General features: G+C 42.6%; 1 protein-coding gene across 7 annotated transcripts in view; it reads right to left on the bottom strand.

Moving 5' to 3' along the window:
* PHACTR2 (phosphatase and actin regulator 2) overlaps positions 1-21581 on the bottom strand; it is a 240027-nt gene that overhangs the window by 82086 nt on the left and 136360 nt on the right. For 2 of the 7 annotated variants that reach the window (XM_073671365.1, XM_073671369.1), the window contains exon 2: positions 7913-7985. The exons of 3 other annotated variants lie outside the window; for them this stretch is intronic. In XM_073671365.1, the coding sequence (XP_073527466.1) occupies positions 7913-7985 (73 nt within the window). Of the gene's footprint in view, positions 1-7912; positions 7986-16942; positions 17030-21581 lie in introns of all 7 variants that reach the window. 2 more of the 7 variants (XM_073671371.1, XM_073671370.1) reach the window with 1 other exon arrangement.

The raw sequence follows: 21581 nt of genomic DNA on the forward strand, positions 1-21581 counted from the left end.
TCCATAACCTACCACTGAAATAAAGCCTATACCACATTAATCATAATGCAATTATTTCAGAGCCTGATCTTTTATACAAACATAATTATGTCACTAGAGCTTCAATGCAGTTCTAACCAAATGTAAAATGTCTGTGTGGCAGCACCATACGTGCAAATGAAAACCAATGTTTTTCCATTTTGTCTGCCAATATCTTCTCTAAATTCTAAAATGAATATCCTGCACAGTCTATTACTCTCTTTTTCCATCAATGAGTTACTGTAAAGTGACGTAAATGTTTCTTTAACTGCAGCTGGCTTCCTGTGCGTTTTCTTCTTTTTCACTCCACTGCTTCTGTTGATTCCCATGTTCTCTGCGCTTGGTCAGGCCTAAGCATAAAATCTGCTGCACACTTAGGCAGTGATGACATTTATGCTTACACAGTCCTACGTTGTGTACTAGCGAAATGCTAATGTTTTCCCTTTCCTCTTGAGAATAGTATATAGCCAAATGATTATTTTATACATGGAATGCCACAAATCAGCAAGAGAACTAAACAAATTGTCTGCTCTTTACAAAGCACCAGGCTGCACTGCAGCATGTACACCTGGATAAGTGAATGAAACCATGAAAAATCCTTAAAAGGGAACCTGACACTCAATATCAGTAGCCCAAACCAGCATGAATCAAAGCTGTGCAATTGCAGGCAGGTTTGTTTTACTCTGAAACACTAAGATGTGTCTGAGAAAACAGTTTGAAGAGCCGGCCTGGGTCTATAGGGAGAGATCCAACTAGTCAGCTGCTGCCTACAGAAGGCTTCTCCAAGTGCTGCTCTATGTGATTCACACTTCCCTCCCTGCAGACAAATGTGAATGACCTATCAATCAACAAGAGCAGAGCTGGAAGAAGCTGGCCAGAGGCAGCACCGGACTAGTTAAGCCTCTCCCTATAAGCCACTGCTAGCCTTTCAAGCTATGTTTTCTGCTATGTGGTTTGGGAAGTATGAATCAGCTGACAGGTTCCGTTTAACAGAACAAGGAATTACATAAGGAACATACCCCTAAAATATTATTGAGAGAGCATCCAATTCTAGGTAAGAGTTCATTAACAGCATATAACCTGTAGCGTCGGCGTCTCTGCCTCCTGCCCTGCAGAAACGCCGATCCCCTGCTTCCACCGCCCTGCGTCCACCGCTTCTCCTCCAGTCTCCCACGCTGTGAGCACTCTGGGTGCGCGCACCGCGCGCTGATCCACGAGCTCTGTGCTTAGGGCGCGCGCTCCCTGCTTCTTAAAGGGGCTGCGCGTGCAGTCCTAAAATGCAGGGCTATGGAGTCGAAACCGGAGTCTGTATAAAATGGACCTGCTCCAACTCCTAAAATATATAATAAATTGGGTACAGTAGTTCAATGCAGTTTGTGGGGAATATTTTTTTCATTAGAATTTGGGAAAGTTATGAAATGTCCTATAAATGTCTGTCCTATTCCTGATCTAAGGGTCTGGACTTTTAGCTGAGATGAATCTGTGCTACAGTAAATTTATTACTTAAACATGAGCTATGTATGAGGGAGTCGGAGTCATGGAAATTGAGGAGTTGGAGGTTTGGCTTACCGAGTCCACAGCCCTGCTAAAATGTCCCGGCCAATGGCCGGAGGACATCCTCCATTTAAGGCACCTCCCCCAAAATGGAGGTGCCTGTGCAATGTTGTAGTTTGTGTCCTAACTCTCTGCAGCCCTCAGACAGGCCTGGCGGGCAGCACTGGAACCTATCAGCCGTGCCCGCCTGCCTACCAGCTGTGCCCGACTGCCTGCCCACCAACCGTACCTATCTGCCGTGCCTGTCAGCTCCTGTCACCAGTCCTGTGGGGAGTCACCTGCTCGCACACGAGGTCGGTCCTGGAGTAGCACCTGGTCCACCTTCCCGGTCCTTCCTTGGTTCACGTAGTCGACTAAGCTGCCGTATAGCCAAGGTCGGTCCAGGGTGAGGTCCCTAGCTACGCCCCTCCAGTCCCTCCTTGTACCACGGCACAGTGGTTCCACCATCCAGACCAGTAACAGTTCACACAGGCCATGGAATCCAGTGGCTCCCAGGCTCCCTCGGTTTCGGACCTGTACCAAGAGGTCTCCCGCCAGAGATCTCAACAGGATACAATGCAGTCCTTTCTGCGGACTGTAAACTCCCGCTTGGATGCACTGTCCATCCCGGCTGTGTCTGCCTCTAACCAAGCGGTGTCCGCTCCGGCGGCACCCCGACCCAGTGGCAGTGTGGCACCCAGTGTAGGACCCAGACTGTCTGCTCCTCCATACTTTGGCAGTGATCCCGCTCTATGTCGGGACATCATCAATCAGTGCACGCTGCACTTTGAGCTCCTGGCTTATCAGTTTGCTTCTGATCGGGCTAAAGTGGTATTCATCATGTCTCATCTCTCTGGTGAGGCGTTGACATAGCTCAATCCCCTATGGGAGAGAGGGGATCCTCTGGTGTCCAACCTCCAGGCTTTCCTTGAGGCCTTCAGAAGGGTTTTCGATGAGCCCAGCCGCACATTCTTGACAGCCTTCTCTCTTCTTCATCTACGCCAGGGGAACCTCACAGTGGGCCAGTACGCTGTTCGTTTCTGCACCCTCTCGTCTGAACTCGCCTGGAATAATGAAGCCCTAGTGGCTACCTTTTAGGAGGGCCTTTCTGGGCTGATTAAGGACGAACTGGCCGGTCGTGACATACCCACCTCTCTGGACGATCTGGTGTCTTTGGCCACACGGATCGACATCAGGTTCCAGGAGCGTTCTAAGGAGGTGTTCCGTGACAAAAAATCTCTACGCCTTGCACCCACCTTCCAAAGGCCGGTCTCGCAACAAGCCTTTGCCTCAGCATTCCCCCCCTGAATCTATGCAGGTAGACCAGGTGACTATGGTCAAGACTCCCAGGAGGTCCGCCGCACTGAGGGAAGATGCTTTTATTGTGGCAGTTCGGAGCATGTGATCCGCTCCTGTCCAGAGAGACCAGGAAACTCCAGAGCCTAGCATCGCTTGGAGAGGTAGTCGTGGGCAAGAATTCTTCCTCTCCATCCCTGACTATTGCTTTCGTGCGGCAATATCCATTTTGGCGAGATTGCTTATCTGGATTCCGGTGCTGCTGGGAATCTCATCCAACAAGCCATTGTGGAGCAGTATCAGATCCGTATCCAACGTCTCCCGGATCCGTTAGTGGTTTCCTCGGCGGATGGGAAGCCCATTTTCGAGTCCATCTTGTTCGTCACCGAGCCCGTAGTTCTCCAGATCAGAATGCTACACTCGGAGAAAATCTCTTTTTACGTGCTGTCTGGCCTCTCTCATCCCTTGCTGCTAGGACTGCCTTGGCTTCAGAGACACTAGCCAGTCTTGAATTGGAGTTCGGGAGAGGTGCTCTGCTGCGGTCAGGAGTGTCACAAATCCTAACTGTTTTCTATTCGTGCTGATCGACCTCCGTCCACTCCAGCTTATCTACCAGGCTTGCCAGCACTCTACTGGACGTTCGCTGACGTCTTTGACAAGAAAGAGGCTGAGACACTATCTTCTCATAGGCCGTATAATTGCCCCATCGACCTCGTTCCTGGTGCCTCACCTCTCCGTGGTCAAATCTACCCCTATCGTTAACCAAGACCCGTGCTATGTCTGAATACATTGAGGAGAATCTTGTTAGGGGATTTATCCAAAAATGGAGCAGGATTCTACTTTGGCAAGAAGGACGGTTCTCTTCGCCCTTGTGTCGACTATAGGGGATTAAATCAAATAACAAAAAAATAAGAATCCTCTGCCTCTCATCTCCGAGTTGTTTGATCGCCTCAAAGGCGCAAAGATCTTCACTAAGCTCAATCTCCGTGGCGCATACAATCAGATCTGGATTCGCCAGGGTGACAAGTGGAAGACAGCATTCAACACTCGAGATGGCCACTATGAGTACCGCGTGATGCCCTTTGGACTTTGCAACACACCAGCAGTCTTTCAAGAGCTTGTGAATGACATCTTCCAAGATCTTCTATACTCATTCGTGGTATTGTATCTGGACGATATCGTGGTGTTCTCTCAAGATCTGCCCTCACATCAGAGAGACGTTCAACAGGTATTGCAGAGGCTCAGGAAGAATAGTCTGTATGCCAAATTCGAGAAATGCGTTTTTGAGCAGACTTCTCTTCCATTTCTGGGATACATAATCTCGGAGACCGGTTTCAAGATGGATCCCGAAAAGGTGTCTGCCGTCCTACAGAGTCCCCGACCTGAGGGACTGGAAACTATCCAGAGATTTCTGAAATTTGCTAATTATTACTGCCTGTTCATTCCTCATTTGTCTTCCCGGACTGCTCCCATCTCTGCCCTGAACCGCAAAGGGGTTAATCCCAAGGAATGGACTCTAAAGGCGGAAAGTGCCTTCGTATCGTTGAAACAAGCTTTCTCTTCTGCTCTGGTGCTACATCGTCCTGACTGTAACAAGCAATTCTTCCTGGAGGTTGATGCCTCTTCCTCAGGGGCCGGAGCAGTTCTCACCCAGAAAGCCTCGTCCAGGCAAATGGTGCCTGCGGCTTCTTTTCCAAGCTCTTCTCTGCACAATTACTCCATGGGAGATCGGGAATTGCTAGCCATCAAACTGGCGCTGAAGGAGCGGCGGTTCTTATTAGAGGGGGCTATACATCCAGTGGTCGTCTACACGAACCATAAGAATCCCGAAGGCGGGAACAGTGACGCCAGCGCTGATTGTGCGCCGGGTCACATGTCATAACCGCACAGCAGTCCCGGAACCGCTTGTGCCGACACTGCTGGAACGGTACCGGCACGAGAGGCGTGTATAGGTTTTTTTATTCTATGGGGGCCAAACAAAACATTTTGATCATGAAGAAGTTGTCCTAGGAGTGGACAACCCCTTTAAGTATGCCGAATATGCAAATTTTGGGGGTCTTTACCAAGGATGCATTGTTCCCAGAGTAATAATTCAGAGCAGTCTAAAGACACACCGCAGAGAATCTTGTAAGCACCACTCCCTTAGTAAAGATCTTAAAAAGATCCTGTCACCAGGTTCTCCAATATAAAGTATGGCCACCACCTTAAAGACCTCTTTTACAGTATTCTAGTAAGCTGTACTTAAAGGGGTATTCCTATCTCCAAGATCCTATCTCAATATGTAGTAGGTGTAATAATAATAATTATTATTATCATCAGCAAATACCTCCAATTAGAAATGTAGTATAGTTTTTTTTTTTATTCGCTATGTCTCTTTCCTTATGTGCAGGCATTGCAGGACCTTATGTATCCATGGATTTTACCACTAGCAACTAACTGTCACTATATCAGTGGTCGTAACCATGGATACCTAAAGTCCTGCAATGCCTGAACATAAGGTATCCATGGTTACGACCACTGATATAGTGACTGCTAGTTAGTTTCTAGTGGTCATATCCATGGATACCTAAGGTCCTGCAATGCCTGTACATGAGAAAAGAGACATAGCGAATCAGAAAACCTATACTAAATTTCTAATTGGAGGTATTTGCTAATAATAATAATAATAATAATAATAAATAATAAATTATTTCTATATTGGGAAAACCAGATTGCCAATTCCATTTAAAAATTAGCATATTGGGTGCACCAACTATAAAAGAACATTTCTGGAACCCGTATGGCAGATAGAGAAAAAAAAATGGAATGGAAGCAGCAGGAACACAATTAGAGCAACTGACCACTTTACCTGGTGACAGGTCCTCTTTACCTATGGTTTGTGGGGGTCTAGGTCCCGATATCAGGACATCTTTGCCCACAAATAATAGGCAACTAAGAAGCAGTCACTAGTAACGAAGGGTTTAATGAAAAAATTAGGCCTTATTCTTCCATGATTTTTCACAGCCACAAAAGCAGACAGCACATATATGATAAATACTGACATGTGAATAGCCACAAAAAAATATAGTGTGTGGTCAGTGTAAAAATACTGACATTTCTTCCTCAATATCTGCTACAACTAATCTGTTGAAACATAGCTCAGAAAATTACAGTTGTGTTATAAACCGTATCCTGAAGGATATCTCTATTGCCGTTGCCCAGGTTTCATTTCTTCTTGAGCCATTTCATTTCAATGCTACTGGTTTTCTTTTGTTACTTACTCACTGGAACCACCAATTAAAATCTATTCATAACTTCTCAGAATAGGGAGCGCTGGTCAATACTTATGTTCAAAACTGGGAGTAAAATTCTTGTTGTGCTCCTCAGTCCTCACACTAGGAGAAGCTGTGGGCAGAGCATACTTACACATGCAAAGTCTAACCATGTACTAAAAGCAGCTAATCCTCTTTATGGGTCGTGGAGAGCAGACATGCTGTTGTCACTGGATCCAGGCAAGGTTTTTGTTTCTTTTGGTAAATACAATAACCATTTACAACTGCTCCTAAATGCTCTAATTAATTATCCATCAACCATTGAAAATTCCGTTCAGTTCTTATTTCTCGTACACATCACAGATACAGTATATATCAAGATCTGACATAACTGCAGTGCTGCCTAATCACTTTAGAAACATCTAACAGCTTTTTATTAGATAAATATTGACAGAAAATGGTCTTAAGTGAAGTTACTTACAACCTTAGCTGAAAACATCTGCTTTTCATCTCCAGTGAGATTACTGCAATGAATAATGGCTACTCTTACATTTCCTGCAACATCAGTGCAGTCTGACTTACAGGGGTTGTCTGACAACAGGAAAAGTTCTTCAGAGGTTTTCAAAAGAAAATTAAGGCAAACCTGTCATCTGAACTACGGGCAGCATGAGACAGACAATGGCTCTGTTATTGCAGTGGTGTATGTTTTACTCAGAAACCCTGCGGCGTTTCAGAGAAAGCATACTTTGAAAAGCTGTCTGGGGACTATGCATCTGAGATGACGACTAGTCCCTAGCGGCTTCTCCCACCCAAATCCATTTGACTCCTAGGTCCCTCCCTATGCACTCACATTAGGAGAGTGGTGTCAGTTATGAGGAGCCGAGAGAAGCTGCCAGGGAGCAGCCTCAGAGTAGTCATCCGAAACACAGGTTCCCCGATAAGTTTTTCAAAGTATGTATTCGCTGAAAACCACAGCGTTTCAATGTAAAACACACAGCTACAAAAGCACAGCCAGTGTCTGATTCATCTGCCCTTGGCTCCCATGACAGGTTCCCTTTAATGAAACTTACTAATATATATTAACTTTGAAATCTTGACACAAATGTGAAATCATATGCGGTAAGCCTTGGTGTTCCAACACATGCCTAAAGTGGTGGCTTTCTGGCTCCATTCATAAGCTTGCTGAGCAAGCATTTTTTTCTGCAGTTTTAAAGGTGCTATTGAGAGGTCTATGGAGAAAAAAAAATGCCAAAAAAGAAAATATGATGCCCTTAGAAAAAAAAATGCCACTGCACCAAAATGCCTAAAGTGTACCACATTTTATAAGAAAAACATGACGGAAAACATGTTATTCACTGGCGTAAGAGGAAAGGATCATTGAACATCAATACTGTTTTATCATGATAAGAAATCCTCCTTTAGGCTGTGTGCCCACGATGCAGATTTAATGCGTTTCCACGGCATCATTTCTGCCGCGGAAACGCATTAAAACCGCTTAAGATGTCTGCCATGTTTCCCAATGATAATCCGCATGTGCTGTGCACATGCTGCGGAAATTTTCACTGCGGATTATCATTGCGGAAAAATCCTCAGCACAACCAATTTGGGCGCGATTTCGCTGCGAAATCACGCCCATTGACTTGCACTGAACCGCATAACATCTGCATGTATACATGCGGATATTATGCAGTTCAATGAGCGGATGGTACCCGGGTCTGGAGAAGAGGAGACTCTCATCCGACCCGGATACCATAGTACCTGTAAGTTAAAAAAGAATTATAAAAGTAAAAACTAAAAAAAATATTCATACTCACCTCTCCGGCGGCCCCTGGTCTCCTCCCGGCGGCGATCCTCCCTCCTCGTCGGCCCGCGGTGTACTGGCAGGACCTGCGGGGACGTCATTTAGTCAGCTCACGCGAGGTGAGTATAAGTTTTTTTCTTTTCTTTTTACTTTTTAATTCTTTTCTTTTTTTTACACTAGATGCACGATTTGAAGCAGAAATCTCTTCATAAGTTGGTCACACGCTGCATGCAGTTGCATGGATTTATATTGTGTGACCAACTTGTCAAGCTCTTTTCCAAGTGATGCTTAAAATCGCTTGGAAAACTGCTTGAAAAAAAAGCATGCATAAACACATGTAAAAACGCTGAAAAAACACATGTAAAATCCGCATGTGTTTTTTTCTGCCAAGGAGAAGCAGAAATGCTCAGGAAATTTCTGCTTCAAATCTGAATTGCGGGCACATAGCCTTATTGTTACTTGCTTAAAGGAGTTTGCAACTATTTTATTTTTTCTTCCTATGGGGCTAAGAACTGACAGGCAGGGAGTTGCTAACTACCAGTGCCGGCTCAGAGCAATCATAGATCGCTCCTTCACGTCAATAGAGCAGCTCTTCCTCTTCTGGGCTGCTCTGTCCATGGGGCGAGCCTGCCAACGTCATGCTGACTGACAGCCAACGTCCCGCAGTTATGCAGCAGGGGCCGGCAGTCAATCAGCATAACATCGGCAGAAAAGCCCTGTCAACAGAACTAAGCAGAAGAGAAGCAGCTGATCTGTTGATGTGACATCACAGAATTGCTGGCAGGAGCTGTCTGTGACTGCTCCAAGCCATCAGAGACTGGCGCCGGGCACAACAGGCAGGGAGTTAGCAACTACCTGCCTGTAAATTCTCAGGCCCATAAGAAAAAAAAATTAAATAGTCCAGGATAACCCAGTTAACATTTTTTATAAATGCCCTTTGCAGATTTGTTTAAACATTCAGATAAACTATAAACACATAGTTTGTTTCATCTTTATACTGCAGAGACATTCTATCAAACATTCCAAGGAATAAAGTCAGCCATGTAAACTTACTAGGCTTCTCAGGTATATAAATATAGATAACCGGTGGATCAGAAAATACTTTAAAAAAGAGTGGCTTATTCATGTGAATTACAGATCCATATTTATTCATTATTTTCTGATTGAGGAAACATTTCTGATACATTATTCTCAGCTCATTGTATTGAATTTATAAAAGCTTGTTACATGTTTGCATAGTTCACAGTTCTACAAATGTTCAGCTTTAGATAATCCATATTTCGTCAATGTTACAAAAATAGCAAACAATAGTAACTTGATTTTTTTAATCACATATATTGCAAATTAACTTTTTTGTTTGGTTGTTTTTTTTACAAATCTGGTTACCCTTGGAAATGGAAAGTAAATTAAAAAGTAACTGTAGTTTTATCCCCCCCCCATAAATCGTAGTAAAAGTGAAGGTAAGATAAAAAATCTTAAATCACAGAAATCTGTTTTTTCCTTCTCCTGGACTGATCGAACACTCACTTCACTGATAAGACAGATTCTCACATTGCTGAGATATCAGATGACAGTTGCTGCTCATAAACATCTATGGATATGGGAGGCGGGAAGAGGTAGAGAAAGACACAGACATTGTACTATAAATTAACCTGAAATATTCCCACATAAAATGTTATCCCCTACCCTTCCTTAATTCTGGTACCCCAAAAACAGTGATGGAGAGAGTCTGGTCTAAAATGGAGCTGAGCTGCACATGTTCAATTCATTGGCTATTGTACTGCAGAAAAAAGCAGAGCCCAGTACTCTGCTTTCTCCATCAGTCACATAGACCATAAAAAGGAGCGGAGGCCGAGCATGTGCAGCTCCACTTCATTCAAGACAAGGTTTTTCAGCCCACTTCTCAAGATCACTGGGGTCTGATAAGCAAGTAACTTGCTATTTGAGTAATAGCCCTTTAACGTCTTTCCCCAGTCAAACATTTTCTTGGCTTACACAATGCTCCTAATGATAGGAAACCATAATTTAAAATATACACAAAATATGTAAAGCAAGGTATTTGCAAAGTTAAAGGGAACGGTCAAAATTGTGATTTTTATCTCAATGAGGCATTTCCTTGAGTTACAAAGAACATCTCAGGACAGTACAGGTTCAGAGAAGTCAGGGCCTGGGGGAGGGTTGAGCAGCAAAAACTCTTCAACAGGTTCTCTTTATACCATTGTTTTCTGTGTAGGCGATTAAAGGGTACCTGTCAGCAAATTTTTTACACAGGGAAGCAGTGTTATGGGTGTATGGACGCACAACTTGAAGTAAAAGATTTCTAATGGCAGACATAAGATTTTTACCTAAAAAATGTTTTATTTTTATTGGCGGACAACCTTCCCACTACTTCCTTATGTGAAAACCTGCTGACAGGTTCATTGAATGGTTATGGGTGCAATGTTTAAGTACATTTTTAAGTACATTCCAGCATTACAGCCTTACATATTATAAACTAGGCGCCAAAATTGCAGATTGGTCGCGGACGGCCGCGACCAATCAGCACGACGGTGTTTAAATTTGGCGCCAATATCGCTGGCCGGCGGCCGCGACCAAGCAGTGAATCGTATTAGTGAGGACCGGGGAGCCGCCGGTTGGGGTAGTTCTGCTGCAAGTAGCCGGGAGATGAGCGGCTGGCGCCGGTCATCTCCCGGCTGCATTGCCGCTGACCTCCGTGCGGCAGATGAGCTGCTAACGGCCGCCATCTTTTTCTGAAATCCCGTGTCACTGATTGGCCGCGGCCGGACCAATCAGCGACGCGGGATTTCCTGGACAGAAGGACAGACGGGATAAGACAATTGTAGATTATTATTAGATAAGACAATTATTAGATAACTTACTTGGCACATTGTTGAAAAAAAACGTGTGACCTTAGTTCATAATATTATAGGCAAGAATGTTCCTAAGTTTTGTACAATGTAATAATTTTAACTATTTAAACAGGGACAGAATAGACTAAAATGTCAGGTTGTGTATCATGATTGTTAGGAGCTCCACAGTGCAGAAATTAAGCTGCACATCTCGGACCTTACCAAATCCTCGGAGCCTGCTCCAAGAATGCTGGAATCCCTGAGCAAACTCCTTCAACAGGTTGGTGTGCTGCCGGATAGCAGTGCTAAAAATTCCATCCATCAAGGGAAAATGTATAGTTGCATTCCTCAGATTCTTAAGGGCACGGGCTAGGCTAAAGACTGTTTAGTTTATTTTTTGCTTGTATTGCAAAACACAGAATATTGTTCTTATTTTGATGCAAATTCCATGCATTACATTCCTAAATGCAATGCTATGGAAGGTAAAAAGTACTTTAGTTAAGGGGCGCTCACACGTGTGCACATGTGTGATGGGCAAGGCCTCAAGTGTTTTCTTGTATGTTCATCAATCGCTTCTCTCCAGGTTTTGTGGACCTAGTCTTACAGCACGCTCAAGGACAAATAGGAAACATTACTCCAGGCCTGCCATACAAGCATTGGTGTCTATATGTAGTGGGTATAAAAGTGTTCAAAAGCCAAACAGGTTATTATTAGTAAGAAAGACATGCAAACATATGTTGAGTGGACTACACTGTGTTCCAAATTATTATGCAAAAGTGTTTAGGAGTGATAAGGTAAGAATTTTTTTGTTTGTCAATTAAACTCATTGATGGTGATGTGTGTCAGGGCTCTTTATATCACTGTAAGCAATTGCAGACACCTGTGCTAATTAGTTTGGCAGGTGTGTCCAATGAAAGGCAAGACTACTTAAGAAGGATGTCACACATTATTAAGCAGCCTACATTTTCTGCCAAAATGGGAAAGTAAAAGGATGTGTCGGCTGCTGAGAAGCAACAAATTGTGGAGTGTTTAGGTCAAGGCATGACTACAAACAACATTGCCAAGACACTTCATCCTGATCATCGCACATTCAAGAAGTATGTAGCTGATTCACAGTACACACGTGTGCGTGCTGATAAGGGAAAATTGAGGACTCTTTCCTACAGGCAATTACGTCAGGTTAAAAGAGCAGCGGCAAAAAGCCTTGTCATAGCAGCAGACAAGTTATTGAAGCTGCTGGTGCCTCCAACGTCCCCCGAACAACAAGATGCAGGGTCCTTCAGAGGTTTGCAGCTGTGCGTAAGCCATCCTGTCGACCTCCTCTATCCACTGCACACAAGCAGAAACGGCTCCAGTGGGCCAAACAATATATGAAGACTGACTTCAAAACTGTTTTGTTCACCGATGAGTGCCGTGCAACGCTCATTGGTCCAGATGGATGGAGTGGAGGATGGCTGGTTGATGGACACCCCATGCAAACACGGCTATGGCGCCAACAAGGAGGAGGTGGAGTAATGTTTTGGGCTGGAATCATGGGGAGAGAGATTGTCGGCCCTTTTAGGATCCCTGAAGGGGTAAAGATGAACTCCATAATGTATGTTGAGTTTCTCAAACAGCACTTCCTTCCATGGTTCAAGAAGAAGAACCGTGCATTCCGCAGCAAGATAATTTTCATGCATGATAATGCACCGTCTCATGCTGCACATAACACATCTGCATCTCTGGCTGCTATGGGCATAAAAGCGGACAAACTTATGGTGTGGCCCCCATGCTCCCCTGACCTCAACCCCATTGAGAACCTCTGGAGCATCTTCAAAAGGAGTGTCTATGATGGTGGGAGGCAGTTCACATTAAGCAACAGCTCTGGGAGGGTATTCTGTCCTCATGCAAAACAATTGAAGCAGAAACCATCCAAAACCTGACAAATTCAATGGACGAGAGGGTTCAGAAGCTCCTTTCGAACAAGCGGTCCTATGTGCAAATGTAACATCACCTAGAATAAAGTTTTGAGTTGAAAACTGTTTGATTTCAGTTTGTAATAACCTGCTAATGCTTATCATTTCAAAAATGACCATCTTTTTGTTCTTTATTAAAATTAAAAGGTTGAAAACTCTGCTGTGCATAATAATTTGGAACATGCATTTTGAGTGCAGTTTGAGTTTTTTATTTTTTTAAAAATATACTGTTATCATAGGCAGTTTGTACAAAAACCTTTCAATTGTACTCTAATAGTTATTTGACTGGAAAATTACAATGACTGCAATTCATATAGGTAATTTGGGAAAATCTGAGAAAATATTATTTGCATAATAATTTGGAACACAGTGTAAAGTGAAAGCAGAAAGGCAAAAAAAAAACAACCACCTTAAAATATTTTGTTATTTCCGTGTGCTGGATTTATAGTTAATAAAAGGTGGAAATCTTCATTGAAATCTAAATATCTTAAATTTCCTAATCTATGATATGTTTCCAAGTACCACAGTTAGGGAAGAAGATATGCTAAAAACCTACAGACCTGTATTTAGGTATATTTGAGGCTGCAATTTTTTAACATGAACTCATTAAAACTTTTGGAAAAAGAAAAGAAAATGTAATAACCCAAATCTCACAATATTGAACAGTTTTTTTTTTTTTGTTTTTTTTTATAGGGTATAAAAGGAGGTCTCTGTCTTGGACTCCCCAAAACTCCCTCCTTCCCCCACCCAATAAGCCAGAATTATGTCTTCCATTTCAGTACTACATTTCTCCTGTAGCGCAAAGGTGACACTGAGAAAAGAACTGAAAAATTCAGCTTTTAGACATCTGTTAAAGTGCCAGTCCATCTTCAAAGCAGTGCTTCAGGTGGAGTCCTCTGGCACAATATATCCTCCCTAATTTCACAACAAGCCAAATAGCAAAGAATTTCCAAAACAATAAGGAAATCGGTTGCAGCACCAAAACTTAGTCTAGGTACCAAAATGTGAGATGGAAAAGGTAGCACTCACCTTCCCTTAAGAATTCTCACTTATTCAACAAAAATTTTAAAAATGGTTGCAGGAGTAAATGGAACATGCCATGGCATGTTCCATTTACTTCTGCAACTATTTTTTAACTTTTTGTTGTATAAATAAGAATGCTTAAGGGAAGGTGAGTGCTACCTTTTCTGTCTCACATTTTGGTATCTTCAAAAGCATTAATTCATCAGAATTTAGAAGCTAAAACTAAGAGTGGATCCAAAACACAGAAGAGATGTCACTTTCCATAGGGTGCACTCAGGGTCGGACTGGGGTGTCTGGGGCCCACAGGGAGAACTGACTCTAGGGGCCCACCTACAGCCATATGCAAATATCTGTTATCCGCTATCCCTGTTATAGTGGAGCATTGACTGGCGGCTCTTGCACATCCACTGTGTGACACTAACTGGGATGTACAATTACGGTAGTTTGCATTAAAGGGATTCTTTGGTTAAAACAAGTTATCACCGATCCATGGGCTCTACAAGATAGGTGATAACTTATTGATCGTTTGGGTCCGAACATTGGAAAATGCACCTATCGGAAGAATGGGGAAGTTTTATCCCTGACAGGACACTTATCCCCATTTTAAAATGCAGCGACAGCTGGGACGTCTGAGCGCAGCTCCATTCATTCTCTTGGGGGCTTCCAAAAAAGAGCAGCGCTCACAGCCACTGAGGGAATGAATGGATCAGTGGTCGCATCTCACATGCCGCTCCAGTCTAATGGGGAGAAAAGCTCCACATTCTGCTAATTGTGTCCCAGCAGTCAGACCCCCACCAATCAATATTATCACTGATCCTGTGGAGAGGTGATTACTTGTTTTCACCGGAGAACCCCTGTAAGTGCATCTCTGCTGCTCTGGTCCAAGTATTTAATCTCAAAAGCCATAGCCCCACTATCAGTATTTGATCAGTATCCGGTAGGTATTTTTTTTCAGGAGTGGGAGCCAAAACCAGGTGAGGAACAATCAGAGAAAAGGTAGAATAGAAACAAGTCACCAATTCTGCATTTATCACCCACTACTTGTTTTGGCAGCGACTCCTGAGAAAAAATACTAACCAAATACTAATGGTGGGGCTGTGGCCTAATGGAAAAAAATCTTTTCCTAGTTAATATCAGCAAGAACAAAATGACCGCCATACACAACACAGTTCACTATATCAACACCAATAATACCACATACAAAAGGGACAAATATCGCCACACCATGACTAGATCACATATTACCACCACATAGTGACCGAATAATACCACATACAAGGAACAAATACGGCCACACCATGACCAGACCACATATTACCACCCCAAAGTGACCAAATACTACAATACTGATCATGACTACAAACCACAATACTAACAACACTGTTATTACAACCAGCGACATTATACACAGGAGCTCTGTATATAGTGTCAGTGTACAGGTAACAGTGATCACCAGTGACATTATAAACAGCAGCTCTGTATATAGTGTACAGGTAATACAGTGGTCACCAGTGACATTATACACAGAAGCTCTGTATACAGTGTATACGTAATACAGTGATCACCAGTGACATACACAGGAGCTCTGTATATACTATATACACACACGTGGTCAGAATTGTTGGTACCCCTCGTTTAATGAAAGAAAAACCCACAATGGTCACAGAAATAACTTGAATCTGACAAAAGTAATAATAAATTAAAAATCTATGAAAATTAAGAAATGAAAGTCAGACATTGCTTTTCTGTTTCCACAGAATTTAAAAAAAAATTTAACTGATGAAATAGGCCTGGAAAGAAATTATGGTACCCCTGAAAATAATGTGACAAAAGGGACATGTTAAATCAAGTTGTGTCCACTAATTAGCATCACAGGTGTCTACAATCTTGTAATCAGCCAGTGGGCCTGTATATAGGGCTACAGATACTCACTGTGAGGTTTGGTGACATGGTGTGTACCACAATCAACATGGACCAGAGGAAGCAAAGGAAAGAGTTGTCTCAGGAGATTAGAAAGAAAATTATAGAAAAGCATGTTAAAGGTAAAGGTTATAAGACCATCTCCAAGCAGCTTTATGTTCCTTTGACTACAGTGTCACATATTATTCAGAAACTTAAGATCCATGGGACTGTAGCCAACCTCCCTGGACGTGGCCGCAAGAGGAAAATTGATGACAAATCAAAGAGACGGATAATATGAATGGTAACAGAAGAGTCCAGGAAAACTTCTAAAGAGATTAAAGGTGAACTTCAAGCTCAAGGAACATCAGTGTCAGATCGTACTATCCATCATTGTTTGATCCAAAGTGGACTTCATGGGAGACAACCAAGGAGAACACCATTGTTGAAAAAAAATAATAAAAAAGCCAGACTGGAATTTGCCAAACTACATGTTGACAAGCCACAAAGCTTCTGGGAGAATGTACTATGGCACAGATGAGACAAAAATGGAAGTTTTTGGCAAGGCACATCAGCTCTATGTTCACAGACGGAAAAATGAAGCATATCAAGAAAAGAACACTGTCCCTACTGTGAAACATGGGGGAGGCTGTTATGTTCTGGGGCTGCTCTGCGGCATCTGGCACAAGGTGTCTTGAATCTGTGCAGGGTACAATGAAATCTCAAGACTATCAAGGGATTCTAGTGAGAAATGTGCTGCCCAGAGTCAGAAAGCTTGGTCTCAGTCGCAGGTCATGGGTCTTGCAACAGGATAATGACCCAAGAATGGCTAAGAGGAAAACATTAGACTATTCTGAAGTGGCTTCTATGAGCCCTGACCTAAATCCTATTGAGCATCTTTGGAAAGAGCTGAAACATGCCATCTGGAAAAGGCAACCTTCAAACACGAGACAACTGGAGCAGTTTGCTCATGAGGAGTGGGCCAAAATACCTGTTGAGAGGCGCAGAAGTCTCATTGACAGTTACACGAATCGTTTGATTGCAGTGATTGCCTCAAAAGGTTGTTCAACAAAATATTAAGTTAAGAAGAACCATCATTTCTGTCCAGGCCTATTTCATGAGGTTAATTTTTTTTTTAAATTCTGTGGAAGCAGAAAAGCAATTTCTGACTTTCATTTGTTCATTTTCAAAAATTTGTAATTTATCAGATTCAAATTATTTCTGTGACCATTGTGGGTTTTTCTTTAATGAAAAGAGGGGTACCAACAATTTTGACCACGTGTGTAGTGTAAGTGTACATGTAATACACTGACTCACCAGTGATGTCTCTAGGTGAAGCCCTTCATCTTCGCTTTTCTTCATCTGGCACAGTCCGCCATCACTTCTTCCAGCCAGGAATCGTCTCTGCAGAAAATAACACACAGTTACCAATAACTGATCTCTTCTAGAGAATATTCCCAATCCCCCCCCCCCCCCCCGACTTCTACACTATACCAGTTGAAGAAAAAAAGCAACATGGTGCCATCCTGCACAGTAACAGGACTCCTCTTTTGTCCCATCCCATGGAAAACAGTTTCCTAAAAAGTAAATTATATTACAGAAGTAATAATGTAATAATAATAATTGGAATCTAAAGTAATAATGCTCCCCACTGGCCACCATAAACTAATAAAGTATGTTCCTCAATCTGGACCCCAAACAGTAATTAAGTCCCTTGTCCAGCCAGGCACCCCCATATGTCCAGGGTGGCCTCTCCATATATTTATCCTAGCCCACATGTATCGAGCCTGCCCGCCCCCCCTTGCGTGTCCAGCCAGGGCTCCCCCCTCGCGTGTCCAGCCAGGGCTCCCCCCTCGCGTGTCCAGCCAGGGGCCCAGACCAACACACACACACACACACACCTCTTACCTTCCTGCGCTCCCGTGCGGTGTGTCCTCCTTCTCCTGAGTTGCGCGCCTCCTTCACAGCAGGCGCATGACGATGACGTCATACGCCGGCCGGCGAAGGGAGACGCGCAGCTTCAGCTGCTTCACTGGGACGTGCGCCGCGGTGGTTCAGGTAATGAACGCCGCGTGCGCGCGTCCCTGCATACACTGTGCCTGCGCTTTTAAAGGGCCCGTGCCCCTTAAAACCGCAGGATTTTTTTTTTTGCTCTCTTCTCCCCCCTCTCCTCTGCAGCAGGGGGCGGGGCCCACCGGGAAAATTCCCGGTATCCCGCCAGCCCAGACCGACCCTGGGTGCACTCCTGACTTTGGCAGTGGCCAAAAATGGTTGTTTTTTTGTTAAACAATTCTAGGAAATTATCCTACCACTGATTTGTGGAAAACTACATTACAATATCTTGGTTTTCACTTCAAAACCAATAGAAAAAAAAAACATTAGAACTTCTATGGAGAGTGTGGGCTGAGATTTAAGCAAAATAATGCAGCACCCTTAAAAATGTGCAGTTATCAAACATAAAATGTCAAACATATCCCAGTCACATCTATCTAACATATGGCTTCTGCGGTTTCTACACAGAAACAACAAAATTGCAATCTGAACTTGACCTAATGTACTTCTATGGATGGCACATGCTGTGCCACAAGTCTTTATGTTGATTTAAACTGAAAAGTACATTTCTACAGTTTAATTCAACTGTAAAAGATCAGTAAAAAGAAATAATCTGTATGCATGTACTTTAAGTTATTTATGTCAATGAGTAACGTGTCTAGCTTTTACAAGGCTTTGTGTGTGTGTAAAAGTTTGCTATTCAATCTTTTGGCTGGTTTACAGAATTACTCATTGAATGGTTTATTAAAAAACATCCTCACAAGAAACCATTAGCAAACCGACAATAATTTACAGATGTAGGGATTGTTCATCCTGGAGTCCGAGAATCTTTTTACTTTACCAAAGCTCTGACCGCTGAAATATTCTGCATGCCAGGTACAGATTTATACTCCACGGAGGCATGCAAGTGTGATAAGCAACAGATCCAAATAAATTACCAATATTCCAGCACATAAAGTCTTATTTTTTAAAAGTTTAAAACTACACCAAAATATACTCTAAATGGTTATTATTTTCCAATTGCATTTTATACTACTTCCTGTCAGTGATACTGGGGGGCTCCTTCTCATCCGTGAGTAAGGGTGAAATATGTTGCTGGTCTACATCAAAACCTTCTGCAAATCTGCATGAAACACTGGCAGAGTCATTGGCAGAGAAGAATGTCTAAGGGTCCGCTCAAATGGCTATAGATTCTCTCATGCTAGAGAATCAGGTTGATTATGCTAATGACACTCAGCTCAACCTGTGTCAGAGTCTGATCTGAGTATCATCATCTTACTATGATCAGATTCTCACAGGCGTGCAAAAGATGGAGAACTTCATTTCTCCATTCTCTGTGTCTGTGGATGTCTGACTGCGCTCGGATGACATTCAAGTGCAGTCAAATATTTTACAAGCACCCACAGACTTGTATGTGTGCGCGTGATCCAATCATCGGATGAACCCGCAGCATGCTGTGCTTCTTTTCTCCTGCTGAGTTGGCATGAAAAAAAAAAAAAATAAATAAATAAATAAATCGCTGATCAGCACTGCCCCATAGAATAACATTGGTCGGAGTGCTATCCGATAAAACATCACATAGCACTCGGCCGTGTTATACGCTAGGGTGAGCGAACCTTAAACTGACTTTTATGGGACAGTAATGTCAGCATGCAACAGTCATGTCAGGTAATAGCTTTTCTCTGCAGGGTGACAGATAAGTCTCACAATGTACCAGAAATATTTTATACTTTTAGCTTGTGTATGGTATGTACTTTGTAATGACTGAAATAAGTTATCAAGATTCTGCCACATCACAGAAAAAAAAAGCATATCGTATTGGCGCAATATTAGAAGAATGTATTACTCTTTCCACCGCTTTCACTTTAACAATACAGTGAAGATGAACAGTTCCTCTAAGTACACTAAATGTCTACACCCCCACCCATATCAGTTATCTATGTTAATTACCCAAGCTCTTCAGGCTAGCTTACTCCTTTACTTCTAGTATTTCTAAAGTAAATCATCCTCATCGAAAACTTTTAGCAAAAAATAAAAATGTATCGAATTTGGATTAAGCCATGTTTTTTCCCACAAGTATTTACATTAAATGATATATTTACTTTATCGAGGCCATCATGTTTAGATCGACTCATTTTCAGATATCCCATTAGTTACATAAATAGCAGGAAGGGTTCATATTTTAAATTAGGGGCTACAAAGTACAGCTCTCACCCTGGTTGGCCTGGAGCACCCATGCACCTCTTGGTCAGCTCGTTTCCTCTGCACTAAAGTGGTCATTGGACAAATCCACCAGTTATAGCAGTTGATTAGCAGACATATTTTAATACAATGTGCACATTAAATAGCACATTCATTGCATAATACATGCTTCCCTATGATAAATCATCAACCAGCAGTGCAATATAAAGTTGAGACTTTAGTGGGATCAAGGCTCCAGATTTACAGCTTGATCAGTTTCTCTCTTTTCTCCCAGACAACCCTACAGCCATAGCCAGATATAACATGATCAAAGGCCATTAGCCTGTTTATACAAGAAGCTGCTCTCAAAGTCAGTAACCAATGGCATGCCGAGAATTGAATACAGTGATATGTAAAAGTTTGGGCACCACTGGTACTGTGAACAGTTAAGCAAGTTGAAGATGAAATAATCTCTAAAGGGCCTGAAGTTAAAGATAACACATTTCCTTTGTATTTTAAGTAAAAAAAATATATAATCCTTTTTTTTCCCCCATTTTAAAAATTATTAAAAAAAAGGGGTCGATGCAAAAGTTTGAGCACCCTTCGCAATTTGTGTGCTCAGATAATTTTGCCCAAGGTTTCAGACCCTAATTAGCCTGTTAGGGTTATGGCTTGTTTATTATCATTGATAGGAAAGGCCAGGTGATGCAAATTTCCCAGCTTTATAAAACCCAGCCTCCTCTGACATTGTGCCAAAAAACAGCAGCCATGGGTTCTTCTAAGCAGCTGCCAAGCACTCTGAAAATGAAAATGGTGGAGGCCCACAAAGTAGTAGAAGGCCATAAGAAGACAGCAAAGCGCTTTCAAGTTGATCTTTCCTCAGTTTGAAATGTAATTAAGAAATGGCAGTAACAAGAACAGTGGAGGTCAAGATAAGGTCTGGAAGACGAAGCAAAATTTCAGTGAGAGCTGCTTGAAGGATTTCTAGAGAGGCAAATCAGAACCCCTGCTTGACTGCCAAAGACCTTCAGAAAGATTTAGCAGACTCTGGAGTTGTGGTACATTGCTCTACTGTTTAGAGACACCTGCACAAATATGGCATTCATGGAAGAATCATCAAAAGAAAACCTCTCCTGCATCCTCACCATAAAATTCAGCGTCAGAAATATGCAAATGAACATCTAAACAAGCCTGATGCATTTTGGAAACAAGTCCTGTGGATCGATGAGGTTAAAATATAACTCTTTGACCACAATGATCAAAAGGTATGTGTGGAGAAAAAAGGGCACAGAATTTCTGGAAAAGAACATCTCGCCAACCATTAAGCATAGGGGTGGATCAATTAGGAGTTAGGGTTGGGTTGCAGCCAATGGCACGGGGAACATTGCACAGGTAGAGGGAAGAATGGATTCAATGAAATTTCAACAAATTCTTGATACAAATTCTTGATGCAAACATAACACTATTTGTAAAAAAGCTGAAGTTGAAAAGAGGATGACTTCTACAAATGGATAATGACCCTAAACACACGTCAAAAGCCACAATAAGCTACCTCAAAATGCACAAGCTGAAAGTTTTACAATTGCCCCCACAGTCCCCTGATCTGAATATCATTGAAAATCTGTGGCTAGACCTCAAAATTGGAAATGCATGCAAGACGACCCAGGAATCTCACAGAACGGGAAGAATTTTCTAAAGAAGAATGGATGAAAATACCTCAAAC

This window comes from Phyllobates terribilis, unplaced genomic scaffold (assembly GCF_046119375.1).
Source record: "Phyllobates terribilis strain yellow unplaced genomic scaffold, ASM4611937v1 Scaffold_3__8_contigs__length_932513732, whole genome shotgun sequence".
Classification (NCBI taxonomy): domain Eukaryota; kingdom Metazoa; phylum Chordata; class Amphibia; order Anura; family Dendrobatidae; genus Phyllobates; species Phyllobates terribilis.